At 51.3% G+C, this 19,030-nt stretch overlaps 1 protein-coding gene across 2 annotated transcripts in view; it reads right to left on the reverse strand.

Annotated features, from left to right (window-relative positions):
• PHIP (PHIP subunit of CUL4-Ring ligase complex) overlaps nucleotides 1-19,030 on the reverse strand; it is a 2,330,659-nt gene that overhangs the window by 662,179 nt on the left and 1,649,450 nt on the right. For both annotated transcript variants that reach the window (XM_086926531.1, XM_086926532.1), the window contains exon 31: nucleotides 10,957-11,077. In XM_086926531.1, the coding sequence (XP_086782657.1) occupies nucleotides 10,957-11,077 (121 nt within the window). The remainder of the gene's footprint in view (nucleotides 1-10,956; nucleotides 11,078-19,030) is intronic.

Raw genomic sequence — 19,030 nt, forward strand, 5'->3', positions numbered from 1 at the left:
CCCACTCGCCGACTCTATATCAGGACCTCGCCGCCATCACCCTGGAGAAACGACGGTCATTCCGACGGATCACGGCAGAACTGCGACGGCGCGACATCCCATATAGCTGGGGTCACCCCTTTCACCTGGTATTTAAGCTGGACAACAAGGTTCAACAGTTGCGGTCTTTCAGGGACGCATGCAAATTGTTAGGCCTCGAGGAACCGACGGAGGATGACGATCAGCCTGGAGGGGGAGCAAATGGCACGGACGCCCCTGGACAGTGGAAACAGCAACGGCGACGGCGCAGGCCGAGGCGCCCGGCAGCGCAGGAGATCGAAGATGGTCGTCGTGCTGCGGTAAAAACTGTAGCGCTGGGACTGGCAACCTCCGACAGCGGATAACCACCGATGAGGTGGCACGAGGGCTTTGGATGAGAAAGTGGGGATTGGGGCCGAATGAGTCGGCGGCGGGGGCGGAGGTATTGGACTCAGACACATTCCCCCGGAGATGACCCAACCTTCTCGTCTACAACTGTGGACGTCGGACAGGACTATTTTTGGTATTCTTCAAGTTGGGGAAAGGGGAGGGAGGGTGGTCTCCTTGGCCAAGGGAGGGGTGGGGAGAGATTGTTTTGCTTCTTTGGCCAGTTGGGAAAAGGGGGTTTCTGGGCTGGGAGAGACATTTCCCATTTATCTCTGGATGAAGGACTATCAATGTTGGTATCTTGGGTTTGCGGGGGGGTGGATGGCTGTCAAGGGTTTTGTTCATTGTGGTGAGGGGGGTGTTGTTGGTAAGGGGGGGGGGTGGGGGGGGGGGGGAACTCCGGATCCGAGTGAATGTTGGAATGAAAGGATGCGGCGAATTGCGAAGATCTGAGGGTCCTGGGTGGCCGGGCAGCTGCGAGACAGGGCATGGCTGATGTTTCGGCCACCGGAAGTTTTCTCAGAGCGCGTGTGGGGTATGACTCCTTATGCCTGCGACTGAGTTGAGCGTGCTCACGTTGAATGTGCGTGGGCTAACAATCCGGTTAAGCGGCGGGCGGTGCTGTCCCTGCTAGAGAATTCAAGAGCAGATATCTGTCTCCTCCAGGAAACGCATTTGCTAACTAAGGATTGTCATAGGCTTAAATCCTGTCACTTTCCGACACAACTTTTCTCATCCACGACCACAAAGACTGCTGGGGTGGCGATCCTGGTGTCAAAGCAATTTAAGGGGAAGCTGTTACACCGGGGGACAGAGGTTAAAGGGTGACTCCTATCCTGCAGGTTCTCACTGGGAGCGCACACCTTCACGGTGATTGCGGTTTATGCGACAAATGAGGGGCAGGAGAAGTTCTCCCACCAAGTGCTTACTGAAGCAGCGGCGGCACCTGATAGACACGTTCTGGTTGGGGGGGGACCTCAATTTAGTTTTTCACAACCTACTTGACAGGTCAGCGCAGCGATCCACGCAGGCAGGCACTTTATCGGAGGGGGGACGGAACAGATTGTCAGAACTGGATATGACGGACTTGTGGCGCTCCCTCCACCCGGGCGACCGGGACTACACATATTACTCCAACGCCCACAAAACCTATGCGCGCCTAGATTATTTTCTACCATCCACTTCATTTAGAGCGCTGGCGTCAAGCGTTGAGATAGGAGCGGCAGCACTTTCTGATCATGCACCACTCACAGCGGTGTTTACCTTTCCACAGGTGGGGCGCAGCGCACGTTGCTGGAGACTGAGGGACACGCTGCTGCACAGACAGGGGGTTGTGGCCAAGATCAAGGAAGCTATAGCTGAAGACCTGGTACACAACAAACCGACAGACACTTCACATGCAACACATTGGGCAGCACTCAAGGCAGTCATACGGGGCGAGTTCATTGCAATCGCGGCTGCAGAAAATGCGGAGAGGGCCCGTAAGAGGGATGAGCTCTCTGCCCGCACGAAGGAATTGGAGCAGGTACACCAGAGGACAGGGGCGCCGCGGGTATGGAAACAGTTGCGAGTGGCACGTCAACAGTTAGCAGCACTAGATCAAGATAGGGCAGAATAAGCGGCACTACGGGTACGACAGGCATACTACACGGGAGGCGACAGATGCGGGAGGTTGTTGGGTCGGGCACTCCGCGAGCAGCAGCAGCGACACTCGGTGCAGGAAATACACACACAGGACGGAGTCACAGTGACGGAGGACGGAGCTATAGCGCAGGCATTTAGTGACTTTTATACTACATTATACGAGGGGGCTGCTCTGGATCCCGTGGACGGGGCGGCCTTCCTGGACTCTGTGTCCCTACCGGCTTTATCGACAGAACAATCAGAACTCCTTGACCGGGAGATCCATCCTGAAGAAGCCATTGCTGCGATCGCCCGCCTCAAGCTGGCCAAGGCGCCGGGACCGGATGGCTTTACCGCCGCCTTTTACAAAACGTTCTGCCCCCAGGTTGCTCCATTGTTGACTGCCCTCTAATTCCTTCTCAGAGCCCGGCGCCATCCCAAGAGTTCTGATGAGTGCCATGATCTCGGTCATTCCCAAACCGGGGAAGGACTGAACGCAATGCAGGGCCTACCGCCCTATCTCGATACTTAACGTAGATCTGAAGCTTTACACCAGTATACTGTCGAAGCGGCTGGGCCCACTTATGCCGGGTCTGATCGATCCGGACCAGGCCGGCTTTATACCAGAGCGCCAGACAGTCGACAACACAAAAAGGGCGCTCCACTTAGTGGAACGGGCCTCCAGATTGCCGGGAGAGTTCATGATGTTGGCAATTGATGTGGAGAAGGCCTTCGATCGTGTCCACTGGCCGTACTTGGAACAGGTGCTCATCAAGGCAGGGTTAGGCGCAAAATTTCGTACGTGGGTTCTGAACTGCTATACCTTCCCCACAGCGGCGGTTCGGGTGAATGGCTAGTCATCGCCCGTATTCCCCATGGAACGCGGAACTCTGCAGGGGTGCCCGCTCTCGCCCCTGCTCTTCGCGCTGTATATGGAACCCCTGGCGCAGGCCATGCGATCGCATCCGACCATTAAGGGGATTAAATTCGGGGCTTATATTCACACAATCAGCTTATATGCTGATGACGTCTTGCTTTCCTTTGCTTCCCCTGCGGCATCCCTGCCGGCAGGGGCGGCCATCATGGATGCGTTTGCGAAGGCCTCTGGCTTTAAGGTAAACATGACGAAATCAGTAGCCCTTGACCTTTCCTTGGAGGCACACACGCGGGCCTCCCTAGAAGCACAATTCCCCTTCCAATGGGCGGACGGTGCAGTCCCCTACCTGGGCATAAAATTGGCGGCCACGCTACCAGAAACGATGCGTCTAAACTACGCTAACCTTAGTCACACTATCCACGCGGGAGTCGGGCGGTGGCGGACCCTCCCACTATGTTGGCTGGGCCGAGTGGCAGCAGTAAAGATGACAATCCTCCCGCAAGTTTTATAAGTTTTTCGGGCTATCCCGCTCCGTCCCCCGGAGGGATGGATTCGCCGCACGCAAACTGAGCTGGCTCAGTTTGTGTGGAACGGGAAACGACCCAGGCTCAAGCTGAGGCTAGCGATGCTTCCCCCGGAGAGCGGTGGGCTGGGGTGCCGGATTTGCGTCTCTATTACCAGGTGACCCAACTCCGGACCCTAGTGGAATGGAGCAAATGGGAATCGGAGTGCCATTGGTTGTTCCAGGACCAAGCAGTCGCGGGGCGTCCACTCCAGGAGGCGCCTTTCCTGTGGCGACAACACCGGCCCCCTACCCTATACGCCTCCTTCGTCACGAGGGTACCGCTAGAGGTATGGGATCGAACATGCATCCTACACGACCTGACGACCTTCCCGTCTCCCCTCACATCCCTGTTGGAGAATCCTGACTTCGGCCCGGGTAGGGATGTCCAGGCCTTTGCACGGTGGCGCCCAGCAGGATGCCGATGCCTCTTTCACATGTATTCAGGTGAGGGAGTGATGCCTTTTGAGGAATTCCGGAAGACCTATGACCTCCCGGAGGCCGAACGCCTTAGGTATCTACAGGTCCGATATTGGGCGCTTCAACCCCAGATCTGTGGAGACGCTACACGCAAGCTCAGTAAATATGAATACTGGCTTCTTTCGCGCACCACAGATAAGCGACTCATTCCAGACATATATCGGCTCCTCCTGGACAGATACTCGCGCGTTTATAATGCAGGACGGGCTAGATGGGAGAAGGAACTGGGGCGGACTCTGTGCAACAAAGAATGGGAGGACATTTACTACCGCGCCAGACACTCGGCCTATCACATGGGGTTGACTGACACATTTACCAAATTAGTAACCTATTGGTATTACACGCCAGAGCGCTTGCACAAGATGGGTCAAATGGGGGACACACTATGCTGGCGGGGCTGCGGGGAAAGGGGCACTTTGACACACCTTTTGTGGGATTGCAGTCATATACAGGGTTATTGGAAATTGATTCTGGATGAAGTTGATGCCCACTTTGAGACGGAGATCCAGCGATTTCCGGCCTATGTTCTACTGGGGCTCCCTAATGCTCTAACTTATCCTCTAAGAGCCCGTAGAGGTCGATTGATAGCGATAGCGCTGGGCTCTGCTGTACAGGCCCTGTTAGCCCTGTGGCGTTCCACGCAAGTCCCCACCCTTCAGAACTGGCTGTGGCGACTCTGGTCTATTCTTGGTATGGAAAAACTCTCTTTGGTGAAAGGGGGGGAAGGGGCGAAATATGCGGAGCTGTGGCAGCCCTTTCTATCCCTGCTAGCCACCGAATTCCGAGAAGTGACCTGTCCTAGGTATTTAAGGTTGCTCCGCCTGTCACAGGTGAATGACGAATCAGGATGAACGTATGGGGGATGAGTGTGGTGTTGGAAGAAGGATACGGAGGGCGGGAGGGGGGTGGGGGTCTGGGGAATGCGTTAAGGGGATGAGTTACAGTTCGTTGTTTTTTTTTTTCCTTTTGTGGCTCAATGAGCGCTGGATAAACTCTGCTAGTTGAGCTCGTGGCTCCCAAGGACTGCAAGACATTGTGACTTTTGCTTAGGATGGAGCTCAGCGGTTATTGCTATGCATTGGACGCATTGTTATCTGTAAAATACTATGATATTCCCTAGCTGTATGTAAGAGCCCTTTCTTTTTTGTTTTAGTTTCTTTTTTTTCGCAAATAAAAAGATTTAATACTAAAAGGGTGGAATGCTACCCCCATCGCCAGAACTGGCGATGGGGTAGTATTCCAATTCGTATGACATCTTACTCGACATGTTTTGATAATGCTATGCCAAAGTTAGCAATAACCGCGAGGATTATAATGCACTTAAGAGTATATGGTATAGTGTTATCATGGAAACAGCTAAAGGACATGGTTCCGAAAGCTGCAGACAGCCTCCGCTCATGCTAGAGCCCCATCTCACATAATTCCAAGCACTCTGCCTCCAGGATTGATAAGGACTGCCATAGGAGTGACTTATAGGACCATATGTGTCCATTTTAGGGTTAGATATAGGTATACTATATCTAAAGCAAAGGGTGATTACACCACCTTGCCCCAGCTGTGTTACCAGCCAGTTTTGTCTGTTTAGATGGCCAGCCAGGGGTGACATAATACATGCTGCAGCCCCTGGTAGGCCTTGGGTGCACTTATGCCCTGGGTACCTATGGTACAATGTACAAGGACTTACAAGAGTGACCCAATACCAATTGGTAAATGCACCTTAAGTACATGGATGTCAATTTAGAGAGAGAACAGCTAGGCTGTGGGTCTGATTAGCAGGCCCACAGCCAGGGAAAGTCGTAAACCAGTGAAGCAAAAAGCAAAAATCTGGGGTGACCATAGGATTGCAGGCCCTACTCTCCTACAACCATACCACAAACTTGTTCCACCTGCAGGCGTATACCGTTTTAGTGGAGGGACGCCTGGCTGCCAGAATTACATCACAGACTTCGGGAGGAAGATCGAAAGCTGTTAACTGTTGCCGCTCAATCTCCATGCATGGAGGTGGAGGCTGGGCAGGTTCGGGTGGAGGACTGTCCCCTGCTGCTGCGACAGAAGATGCTCCCGAAGAGGCAGTCGGATCATGGGATCGATCGCCATGCTGAGTAGCTCGTGATACCAGTATCTTCGTGCTGAATCTTGAGCCACGAGGAAGACATTGGCCCGGTCACGTCGAACCTTCTTCAGCATTCTGGGCAGAAGTGGTATAGGCGGAAAGGCGTACAACAGACCGCAACTCCACTCGCAATGAAAAGCGTCTCGGAGCGAGCGCTGCCTTGGAAATTCCAACGCGTAGAACTGATGACATTGCGCGTTCTCTTCGGTGGTGAATAGATCTAACCAAGGCTCTCCCCACTTCAGAATGAGACCTTGCGCCACGTCACAGTTCAGACACCATTCGTGATCCATCAAGCGCCAGTGGCTGAGTCCGCCCGCCCTGGCGTTCTGAGAACCTGCCAGGTGTTGAACCACCAAGGTGATGCCTTGATGTTCCAGCAATGTCCAGAGGCGCCGAACCTCTTGACATAGTGTCCAAAACCCCACCCCGCCCTGTTTGTTGCAATACCACATGGTGGTGGTGTTGTCCATGAACACCTGCATCACACTTCCCCGGACAGAGGGAAGGAATGCCTTCAGTGCAAGTCGGATCGCCCAAAGGTCCAAAAGGTTGATATGGAGCCGGGATTCTGCCAGAGACCAGAGGTCTCTAATCTCCGCCTCTACCAAGTGGCCCCCCCCATCCCAGGAGGGACGCATCCGTCACCACTGTGTGCTCCAGTTGGGGAAGGGAGAGGGATCGGCCATTGACCCCATCGCGATTCGTGAGCCACCACTGCAATTGTCGTGCAGTGCCCTCCGAGATCTGGACGTGATCGGACAGGTTGCCCGGATGCTGCTCCCACTGGAACTTCAGGTCCCACTGCAGAGCAAGCATATGCCATCTGGCATGTTGTACTAGCAGGATGCAGGAGGCCATCAGGCTCAGGAGGTTCATCCTGACTGAAACCCGGGATAGAAACTGAAAGCTCGGAATCATAGCCTGAATGTCCCGGACTAGCTGCTCGGGAGGATAAACCCGAAGGAGAGCTTCTGAGAGGGACTCAGGTGCAACTTCGGCACGTTGATGGAGAACCCCTGCAAATGCAGGAGGTCGGCCGTATTCTGAAGGTGGTGGACAACTTCCTGGGGCGAACCCGCCTTCAACAACCAGTCGTCGAGGTAGGGGAAGATTGATACCTCTAACCTGCGCAGGTCAGGTGCAACCACCACCATCACTTTCGTGAACACCTGAGGGGCGCTGGTAAGGCCGAAAGGGAGAACAGCAAACTGAAAATGCTCCTGGCCTACCGTGAACCGCAGGTAATACCGGTGGGCCGGCAGGATGGGGATGTGAAAATGTGTCCTGCAAGTCCAACGCTACCATCCACTCTCCATGGTCGAGGGCAGCCAAGACCTGAGCTTGAGTCAACATCTTGAACTTCTCCTTCCTGAGGAAGTGATTGACGTTCCTGAGGTCCAAGATGGGGCGTAAGCCCCCTTTGTCCTTCTTGGGGACCAGAAAGTAGTGGGAATAACAACCATGTCCTAGTTCTGGTCCAGGAACACGCTTGATGGCCCCCTCAGCCAAGAGGGCCATTACTTCCTGTTGGAGAAGCGCGTAGTGATCCCCCGACATGCGGTGGAACCGAGGTGGGATGGCTGGGGGGTAGACTCTAAGGGGAGGGAGTAACCCCTCTGGACAAGTTACAGCACCCACTTGTCGGTAGTGACGGAACGCCAGTCGTGAACGTGATGTTGAATCCTGCCACCCACTGGGTTGGGGTGCTCCCCAAAACTCGGAATGCTTTGAGGCGGATGCTGCGGGAGTGGAGGTGGACTGACCCGCACGCTGGCCCCCTGTGCCGCCACGGCGGCCTCCACACCCACAGAATGAAAGGTAGACGTGGCCGGGCGCGTGGTGGAGACACTAGGACTTGGCCTTAGCCCCAGAGTCCTTAAAACGCTCCAGCGCACTGTTGGCTTTATCGCCAAACAGGCGAGTGCCATCAAAGGGTAGATTTCAAGCAGATGTGGCACAACCGTGTAAGAAGCACGCTCCTCCATGGTAGGTGGGTGAGAAAGAAACCCCGGGTCAGAGGAGACATCAAGGCTGCCGGCCTCCTTTAAGTCGTCCACCCAGTCCCGCTCAGAGTCACACTGACTAGCAAGGGGGTCCTCAGACCCCTCCCAGTCGCCCTCCACCTCAGCCGTATGTGGTACAGACCGCAGCGGCAGGGCAGGGACCGGGAAAGGAACAAACGGCGCTGGACGGGGACTAACCAGCGCTGCGCCCCAATGCGGATCCCAGGCAGGGTCAAAATTGTCATAGAACCGGGGGAGGAGCGGAACAAGTGGTATCCACTGAGGCGCCGGAGGTGGAGCCGAGGGTTGCGCTGTGGCCAGAGCCGGCTGTGTGGGACATTGTGGCGCCGTGGCGGGAGCCAGCGGCGCAGGATCCTGTGGCGTCAGGGCCGGAGCCACCTAAACAGGCGGTCCATGGTAGCAATAAATTCTTGCACCTGTGCAGTGTCGCCCGGATAAGGTGGGTAGGCCGCGGGACACCCGAGCTCCGAAGGAGCCGCAGGGGCAGTACCCCTGTCCCCCTCATCTGCATCCGGGGACAGGCAGCGGAATGTCGCAGAGCGAAAATGCTTCTTCGACTTCTTTTTGTGTCGTCTCTTACCCGAATCCGAGGGTGAAGATTTTGGAGCCCGAGGAGCGATGATGGTGGCCCCGCGAGAGTTCTCTGGATCAGCCCACAGACCGTGAACGGCGCTGGGAAGACTGCCGGACCTTAAAGCAGCTTCCGGCGCCGCTCCTTCAAGGCTTTCGGGGCCATGGCCAGACAGTCCATGCAGGATCAAAAGTCGTGGTCGCACTCCAGGCAGTAGAGACAGACGTCGTGGGCATCCCTACGTGCACCAGAGTATACTTACAGGAGACAGTCTCAAAAAGATAGTCAAAAGTGACTAGGGTACGTGCTCTAATCGGATCTGCGCTTACTGGCAAGGAAAAAGAAAGAACTGACATCAGCACGCATGGGTGGCGCCTAAGTAGTCTCTGTGTGTCATCTCGGCGCCTACGATGCCAGCAACAGACGCAGAGCCGTACGACGCCACCTACCGACGCGCAGGGGTACTACTAACTCCGGATCCAGTCTGACGCCTGGGGATATTCCAAGGTAAGGAATCTATCATTAACATGTCTCTTTCAGATAAGGTTCTTTGGGAAAAAATGTCCAGGTTCAATCTGACGCCTAGGGAGAACTCGAAGGTAAGGAATCTATGGCTAGATATGTCTAACAGATGTACGATTTCCAGGATTCAGCATGTTTCAGCCTGGTTGCAAGCTCCTGTCAATACGCTCCACTTTATCTCGGAAGAAACCAATTTCAGACTGATTTGATGTACGCCGGTCCATTATTTTTGTATTCAAGGTCCCGCCCATCGGTGTGATATGGCACTGGATCGTCTCCATGCTGATGTCCTTGGTGGTCTTTGCTGGCTTGCTTCCACCCGCTAATTCCAAGAATAATAGCTGTCTGGATGCCTTGCCCGAATCAGAGCCGCTGCTGGGATTTCTGCATTGCCCCAACACTCCTGTGTGGTGAGGTTCTCCTAGGCCACAGCAGGAATAGCATGGGAGCGCACTCCTCACACCCCAGTCCATAAAGGGAGATGGATACAGCAAGAGATGGTCAGCTGGCTATTGGGTCACCGATCAACTGTGCATCATATGAGGACTAGGAAACCATGCAAACATTCTAAAATAACATGATTGACGAGGTGCTGAAACGTTTTAAACATTCACCCTAGTTACAGATCTGTGTTTTTAATCCATCATCACCCCAGCTAGCCTGGCTGATGAGGGGTGCTACCCCGAAACCAGTCCCAGAATGCTGGTTTCCGGTCCAGGAAGAACTGGTTTGACAGTTCGGTCTGGCCTGCTCCCATGAGGCACACGGTCAAGACTGATTAGCTAAAGAATGATGATGGATTCAACCAAGATCTGTGACTGGGGGTGACAGTTTGAAAAGTTTCAGTGCTTCACAATGATCTTCTTGTGTTTGCTCTGTATTCAAAGCAAGGATTGTCAAAGTCAAAAGGTCTTAGCTTAAGATGCTATTGACTTTACTAATGCTGACAACGCATGTGTGCCTAAGAAACAACGCAGCCGTGTGTCATCACACCTATTTTGATTTTTCACTTACCAATGCGAGAACGCCGATTGAAGGAAAAAAAAAACAATAGCGCAAAAGTACTTTTCTTTTTAAAAATGTTTAACTGGAAAGTGACTGAGTGGAGGGGTTGAAGAAATGCTGAAGGTAGACAGAAGAACAAGAGAGATCAATATGGCTCAGGAAACAGAAGCACACAGGGAAGAGAAACCAATATGGACTTGGATGGGAAGAACTGAAACACAGGGAAGAGAGTAACATGCACAGTAGCATGATGCGACATAGTGACTGCACATTGCGGAAGAGAAGCATACAAGAGAAACAGCTGGAAAACATGCACTTTGATACAGTGATACACAAAAAGAAGAAATACGTTCACAGAAAGAGAGCACTTATGGAACAATAGAAGGAGCCAACAAGAGAAATCAGAGGATATGCTCCACATGAAGGACAAACACCAGGCAGCCGGCTAAAACAAAGCAAGCAAATACAAAGCATGGAAAAGTGAATGCAAAAAGCAAAGCCAATTGCCAGCAATAGGGGGAATGCATTCCAAGGTCAGCCTTCATCATGTGTACACGAAGTCTTCAATAACTTAAGGTTTTGTCCTAAAAATTAACTGGATCCTAAACCGTTCAGTAATTGAATATATGTTATCAGACCTGACCAGTACTAGATGGCTCAATATCAAAAACTACTTATCATTTAGATACACTGTAAAGCTTTATTGTGCCAAATGAAGGGTTCAACTGAACATTAATATGTTTATCTTGTCATCTGGAGAAACATTCTCACCTGTAAAACCTGTTTTCCAGTCTCTCTTTAATCGTACTGATGTCAGTAGGGTATGCAACCACGGTGCAATACAATGGATAGGCTTGTAGATCTACTGGTGCCACAAATGCAGAAGCAATATCTAAAAATATTTAAAATATGGTTATTGCGACAGATGTAATTACAATTTTTGTAGCAGCATTCAAAGACAACATATTAAGGTAATGTGAATAGTTAATTAAGACAACCTCTGATTCTTCCACCACTTCATTCTTGTTTTTGTTCACTAAACTCCCTGGTGTAGCTATATTTTCTTTAGATTATCTCCCGTTACTTCACATAACTATCAACAATGGCAATATGAAAACAAACAAATGCTGAATAAAACTATTTTGATGAGGGAAGATAAAGACTTAAGTTTGAAAAAATTATGACGCTAAATCATTACACATTGTGAATGTTCACTTCTACGCTACTGAATTCTTCAGTTATAGCTGGACTTGGGTTTAGGGACAGGATTAGTTTTGATGGAGCTTAAAATACAGGACTACAAAAGAATTATGGTAAATTATGGTAAAGAGCAAGTTACTTACAATCTGGAACATTGAGTTTGATTGATGTGATGTGCCTATGTATTTTAGTGGTTCTGAGGGAGGGCTACTAACCCCCCGAGCCCTCACAACCCCACAGGTAGTTAATTGGGAAAGCCTACCTTTATTTTGAACCCTTGTTTTGGGATTCTCCTGCTAAATAGCTAAGCTGCACCAGACTGAGTAGGATAAGGAAAAAGCACTGAGCTGTCCATAACATGAGGGATGGAAAACATTCTGCTGAAATACACAACTCCTGTCTACAACTCTCAGTACAAAGATGATTCAGAAATTACCCGCCAACATGCCAAGATCTGAGAAATTCTTAAATGCTCTAGGGCCTTTAATGTTCTCATACTCATCACAAATTTCCCTAGCCATGTTCAAGACCAAGAAGTGGGAAACTTCAATAATGGGGAGGGGGGGGGGGAGGCTTGATAGACCTTTTTTCAAGTCATATTGCACAGTAGTCAGTGGGGCCAGGGAAGGATCACTGCCCCTAACTCCATGGATGGACGGTGCAGTGCACACCACAAAGCAGTGCACCTTTCAGAAAAACAGCACCAATGGAGAACAAAGATTCTGACGTATCAACCCACAAAAGGTCAGTAAGCCTCAGAGACACTTCAGATTTAAATATTCCCTCCATGACAGGTCACAGAAACCTGAACTAGTGTACAAAGGGTACTCTAGAAGTTTGTTAAGTGGGAGTAGCATAGGCCCCAGTAAGACTTGAAGGGCATTAGTACCACCAGGCATATTTGTTCTTTCCGGACCATTATGTACAGCATTACGTGCATGAACTTTGAGTAAAATACTTTGACTTTTTCCAAAGAACAACAATTGGATGGACAATTAATTATTTACTAGTACTGGTTGTTTGAGTTCTCTGTCTGTAGCCCTACACCACCTCCCTAAGCAAGCCTTGGTCTGGTCGACTGTTAATCTAAGTGTCTAGTGAGACAATAACCTTATTTCGTATTATGAAGGACCCCACTGTTAACATTTTATGTTCTTTCATGTCTAAGGAATTAACTCCATCTATGCCTGACCCTTTGGCTCTAAGATGAAGGTAGAAGAATATTGCCTACCTTTCCTATGCCAGTTTCCTACCTTTGTAGGATTGAAAAACCACTGCTCTTGAGGCTAGGGATGAGGCTCTTGCTGGTATGGCTTGGCTACATGGCTAAATAACTGAAGAAAAAAATACTCACCTTCAGTAACAATAGATCTGCTTACTATGGTTACCCCCACTTTTTGCTGGTGTTTCACAGTTTCTCAACTTTAGTCTGGCCGGGGCCCTGCTATCCAGGACCACAGCCTAGCTGCTTCCCCGTCGGTAGGCGTCGTCTGCGGCTCCGCGTCCGTCTTCGGCGCCGTGATGACGTCGTCGGAGTACTTAGACGCCGCCTCCGCGTGCTGACGTCAGTTCTTAGACACAGCTTTTCCGCGCCAGAAACGCAGAGCTATGCTAAAAACCAACACTGGTGCCTTGAAACTAGGGCCCTGAAAGGGGATGACCTTAACCCTAGATATCGGTTCGCAGAACGGGGAGGATGGGTGGGTCAGTAAGGAATTTATCACTAACTAATGTCTCTTACAGATATATCGTTACACAAGTAGTAACTTGTGCATCTGAAAGAGACAAATTAGTGATAGATTCCTTACCTTAGAATAGATACCCCAGCAATACCAACCCCGGTGGTGGGTCTGCAAACCAATAATCACACCAGAAAGTCCTGGAGGACGGAACCAAAGAAGCCATCCCTCCGGACTTGGCTGTCCAGGCAAAAGTGTCTTCCAAACTTGTGCAGCGAGGCCCACGTAGCCGCCTGGCAAATGTCCTGCAAGGGCACTCCTCGGCCCAAGGCAGTTGTAGTCGCTGTGGCCCGAGTGGAATGAGCCCTCAGCCCAACAGGGGGTTCCTTCTTAGCCAAGGAGTAACACGCGTGGATACACAAGATGATCCACCGCGAGATGGTCCGCTTGTGCACCGCTTTCCCCTTCTTAGTGCCCACGTAACCAACAAAGAGTTGGTCATCCACCCGGAACTGGCGTGTGCGATCCAGATAGAACGAGAGCGCACGTTTTGGGTCCAATCGGTGGAGCCTCTCTTCCTCGCTCTCGAGGGATGCGGAGGCGGAAAGAAGGTGGGCTAGGTGATGGATTGCCCAATGTGGAAGGCCGTGACTACCTTGGGTAGGAAAGAGGGTCGTGTCCGCAACACAACCTTGTCCGGATGGACTGAAAGGAAAGGAGGTTTACAGGATAGAGCCTGGAGCTCACTCACTCTCCTGGCAGAGGTGATGGCTACCAGGAAGGCAGTCTTCAATGTAAGAAGGCGGAGAGGGCAGTTGTGAAGTGGCTCGAAGGGAGCGCATATCAGAAAAGTAAGAACCAAGTTCAAGTCCCACTGAGGCATCACAAAGGGAACAGGGGGGAACGTATGTGTGATGCCTTTCAAGAATCGATTAACAATAGGGGACTTGAACAAAGAAGGTTGATCAGGCAGCCTCAAAAAGGCTGAAAGAGCAGAAAGGTAGCCCTTGATAGTGCCCAGAGCAGAGCCCTGCTGGGCAAGAGAAAGAAGAAAGAGAAGAACCTCAGAAAGAGGGGCAGAGAGAGGATCCACAGCCTTTGCTGTGCACCATGCCACAAATCTGTTCCACCTGCAGGCGTACACCGACTTTGTGGAGGGACGCCTGGCTGCCAGAATGATGTTACAGACTTCAGGAGGCAAGTCAAATGGCCTCAACTGTCGCTGCTCTATCTCCAAGCATGGAGGTGGAGACTGGACAGGTTCAGGTGGAGGACCGTCCCCTGCTGCTGCGACAGAAGGTCCTCCCGAAGAGGCAGACGAACCCGGGGATCGACTGACATACTGAGTAGCTCGGGATACCAGTACCTTCGTGCCCAGTCCGGAGCCACAAGGATGACTTGTGCCCGGTCGCGCCTGATCTTCTTCAGCACTCTGGGCAGAAGTGGTATAGGCGTACAACAGACCGCAACTCCACTCGCGACGAAAAGCGTCTCCGAGCGAGTGCCGCCTTGGAAATTCCAACGCGCAGAACTGATGACATTGCGCGCTCTATTCATTGGCGAATAGATCTAACCAAGGCTCTCCCCACTGCTGAAAGAGACCTTGCGCCACGTCTGAGTTCAGAAGCCTTTCGTGATCCATCATGCACCGGCGGCTGAGTTTGTCCGCCCTGGCGTTCAGAGAACCTGCCAGGTGTAGAACCACCAGGGTCACGCCCTGATGTTCCAGCCATTGCCAGAGGCGCAGGGCCTCCTGGCAGAGGGTCCACGACCCCACCCCGCCCTCTTTGTTGCAAAACCACATGGCGTGGGTTTGTCCGTGAACACCTGTACCACATTTCCCCAGACAGAGGGAAAGAATGCTTACAGTGCAAGTCTGATTGGCTGAAGCTCTAAAAGGTTGATATGGAGCCAGGACTTCGCTGGAGACCAGATGTAGGAGAGTAGGGTCTGCAATCCTATGGTCACCCCCGATTTTTGCTTTTTGCTTCACTGGTTTACGACTTTCCCTGGCTGTGGGCCTGCTAATCAGACCCACAGCCTAGCTGTTCTCTCTCTAAATTGACATGCATGTACCTTAGGTGCATTTACCAATTGGTACTGGGCCACCCTATCAGTCCCTGTACAGCATACCTTAGGTATCCAGGGCATAGGTGTACCCAGGGCCTACCAGGGGCTGCAGCATGTATTATGCCACCCCTGGCTGGCCATCCAAATCTGACACAACTGGCTGCACGACAGCTGGGGCAAGGTGGTGTAATCACCCTTTGCTTCAGGTATAGTATCTCTATACCTAACCCTAAAATGGACACATATCCTCCTATCAGTCACTCCTATGGCAGGCCTTATCAATCCTGAAGGCAGAGTGCTTGGAATTATGTGAGATGGTGCTCTGACATGAGCTGAGTCCGTTTGCAGCTTGGGGAACCAAGTCCTAATAGCTGTTCCATGATAACGCTATACCAAATACTCTTAAGTGCATTATGAACCTCGCGGTCAAATGCTAACTTTGGCATAGCATTATCAAAACATGTCGAGTAAGGTGTCATACGAATTGGAATACTAACCCCTCGCCAATTCTGGCGACGGGATTAGCATTCCACCCTTCTAGTGACTGTGAACCCCGGTTAAAGTTAACTCGAGCCTTAGCATCACAAAATGGATGCTGCCACCACAGACACAAGTCTGACCTCCTGCTGCTGGGAGTCCTTCCAGCGAGGAAGGCCTGGACAAAGGGTTTCCTGCCTTGGGAGGTGCGAGCACCACCCCAGACAGGATTTTGTGTATTAGGTAGGACAGGGCTCAAAGGAATGAGACATGCCTGGGGCACACAAGGTGTCCTGTGCATACACCGGTCAGAACCAGTTCCTGGGGCACTCCAGCCCCAGAGCTGGCGCAAGACCGGACAAAGGAAAGGGGGTGCAGGGGAGGGACCTAGTCGCAGTGCAGCCCCCCTTTAGCCGGATAAAGGTAGGAGCTGGTCCCATTCCAAATTAGATTATCCTGATCAACTTCACAAGAAGAAACTCTGGACCTCGACGTTCTGCTCCACAGAAGACAGAAGGAATCTCCCTTGTGGGCAAGGAGTGTCCACCCTGCATCTGCCGGCACCATCAGCGTACCGCGACTTCCCTTTGCCGTCTTCCTGCAAAGGATCCAGACTTCAGAGCCCGACGAGACCCGGATTCCAAGACCTCTCCGACGTCAACCCACATCTGCAGCCGAGCTGAGACCCGTGGGTGCGACGAGACACGTGGGACCGGCCATCTTGAAAGAAGCAGCACTTCGCTCCAGCACGACTCCTGAGGTATCCTTATCCAAGTGCTCTGGGGACTGAGAAGCCCCGACCCTGAGCAGCTCCTGCACCGAAGACCAGCCCTCCAGCATCCACGAGATCTGCGTGGGGTCCTTCTGCTTGCCTGCTGCTCGACGCGTTGTCTGGTCACTTGCCGGCTGGCTTGTGGCCTCCTAGACGACGAACACCGACAACTTTGCTGCTGGTCTGGTTGCTCCAGACTGGCCCTTGCTCCCTTCCAAGAGAGGAGCACCCCGGACCCTCCTTGGTTTCCACTCACTGCGTGGGTTGCCTTTGCCAAAGCCTGTTGAGCCCGAATCCGGAGACGACAACCCCGACAGCGAGAGCCTGCGTGGGACAGCTCGTGCCTCCATCCTGGTCGTCAAGACACCACCTGGTCCACGTGGCTGCAGAGACAAGCGTCCACCTTCACCTGATCGAGACGACGACATCTGGTTCCACTCCAGTCACTGGCTAGTGACTTTGAAAATTGTCCCCTCTGCTTTCAGGTTCTTCTCTTCACCAATCCACCCTTGGATTGCACTGGACATCTTCCTCCTGGTCGCCTGCAGCATCTTTCTTCAAGGCTCCATAGACTTCGACACGGAAACCCGACACAACTTCGCACCTATGCACCCGCAGCCTGTGGGTGAGGTAACACGAGCATTTCGGTGCTCAAGGGTAGCTTGACTCTTCTAGTGTCCAGTTCCGTTGTAGTTTCAGTCCTATCTAGTCAGAAACGTCCGTACTCACCTTTTCTTTAAACTGTACTATCCATAGACGTTTGTACGCATCTCGCGTGTGAGTTCACACTCTGCACACGCGCTCCGTGGGCATCCTATTACTTACCTCAAGTTAGTATAGCGTGGTCCCAGCGATCCTACAACCTCTGGATAGCTCCAATCCTTTAATTGACTTTTGCATTCCATTTATCTAGTATATGGTTTGTCGTGCCTCTAGGGCACCATTGTAAATCGTGCAACTTGAACGTATTTTTCCTAAGAGTTTGTCATGTGCTTAGCCCTCTGACCTCATAAAGAGTTCAGAGGTGTATGTTAGTTAATAAATATCTGTTTATTTTCATAACTACCTGTGTGGTGTCCTTTTCATTTGGTATTCAAAGGTTAAATGTGGTAAAACAGCTGGCTTCACATGCCATAAAGAGTTTAGCCTAAAGACTGCTTTTGTCCACGCTACTAGGATAGCTGGTCTATAAGGTTGACTTACAACCAATCACCATAGGGTTGCTTGGACTGATACAAGGTGATCACTAGAACTAGTGAACATCATATATCAGGCCAACTTCTCACATTGGTGTGCAGCGGTTGGGATTTGAGCTTGCTGTTGTTTTTACCAAATATAATCTGAGATATCATTTGAAAAATCACATAAGGTACCCTAGGTACATATAACAAGGTTAGAAATACTCTGAGTTCTACTGAACCAGCTGTTGTAGTAGAAAGGGAGTAGCACACCCTGACTACAACTCTTAGCAAGGGATCAGTAGGTAAACCCATAGTGTAGGTAAGTGCACCACTTACACCTCACTAGAAAAACATGTCTACCACAGGAGGGAACACAGAGCCTCCCCTTGTGGTTGATGAATCTCCACAGGTCACTTCCAGATATGCAGCTCTTAGCTTCCTGGAGATGAGACAATTGTGTACCTCCAGGAAACTAAAACAGGGTTCTAACCCTACCACTCCTTTTCTGATAGGTCTCTTAGAGACATATGATGCCAGAAGGGCTTCTAACACAGGCCCCTTTAATCCAGATGGGAGCATGCCCCCCTTAGAGGGAACCTTGGGTGATCCTGACCTTAACCTCCACGAAACAGAAAGTGAAGAGGAGGAAGAGGAAAAGGAGTTATCTGGGGATGAGGCAGAAAAAGGTCCAGTAGTAGTCCGTAGGCTCACCAGGACCAACTTAAGTATACATGAGAATGGAACTGGGGGACCCCCAGGCCTATCCTCAGGTAGGCTTAACATTGGGAATAGACGAGTTAGGTCTCACTCCAGAGGCATGAACAGATCTATTCGTACCCATGTCTCTGAGGCATCTTCTCAGAGAGGGATGACATCCCCTCAGAGAAGAGAGCATGAAGCTAAGATGAGGGAAGTCAATCTGAGGATTGAGAGGGAAGAATTTGCCCTTGCCAAAGAAAGACTTGCTGTTATATCCTGCTCTTCCTCTCTCTTTGTCCCTCCTTAGTGTTAGTGTCTGCTTGTCTATGCCATGTCTCTGTGATGTCATCCATGATTCTACCTGTTGCTATTCAAGGGATTTATCAGTTACCTGGAGGCTGAGCAGAAAGTTATCTGCTCCTGGTGGGGTTTCTTACCATATTACATTCCTACTTGAATGCTGTACCTGACTATCTAATCCCAAGAATAAATATACTACATGAACATTACAACAAGGACCCATCATCTTTATTTTACTGAATTTAACAATTGCCTTTGCCAGGGAGCAGAAATTGAGTGGGGCAGACCCCACTGGTGGCAGCATTATCCCTAGAGATAAGGACAGGAGTTTTGATACTAGACACCCGAGTAAAATAGTGCCCCCCTTTAAACAAGGGGATGACATCCACAAATGGATGACTGCTTTGGAGAGGGCCTGCACTGTCCAGTGCATCTCCCAGAGTCAGTGGGCAGCTATACTGTGGCTC

Source organism: Lissotriton vulgaris, chromosome 6 (genome assembly GCF_964263255.1).
Source record: "Lissotriton vulgaris chromosome 6, aLisVul1.2, whole genome shotgun sequence".
NCBI lineage: Eukaryota > Metazoa > Chordata > Amphibia > Caudata > Salamandridae > Lissotriton > Lissotriton vulgaris.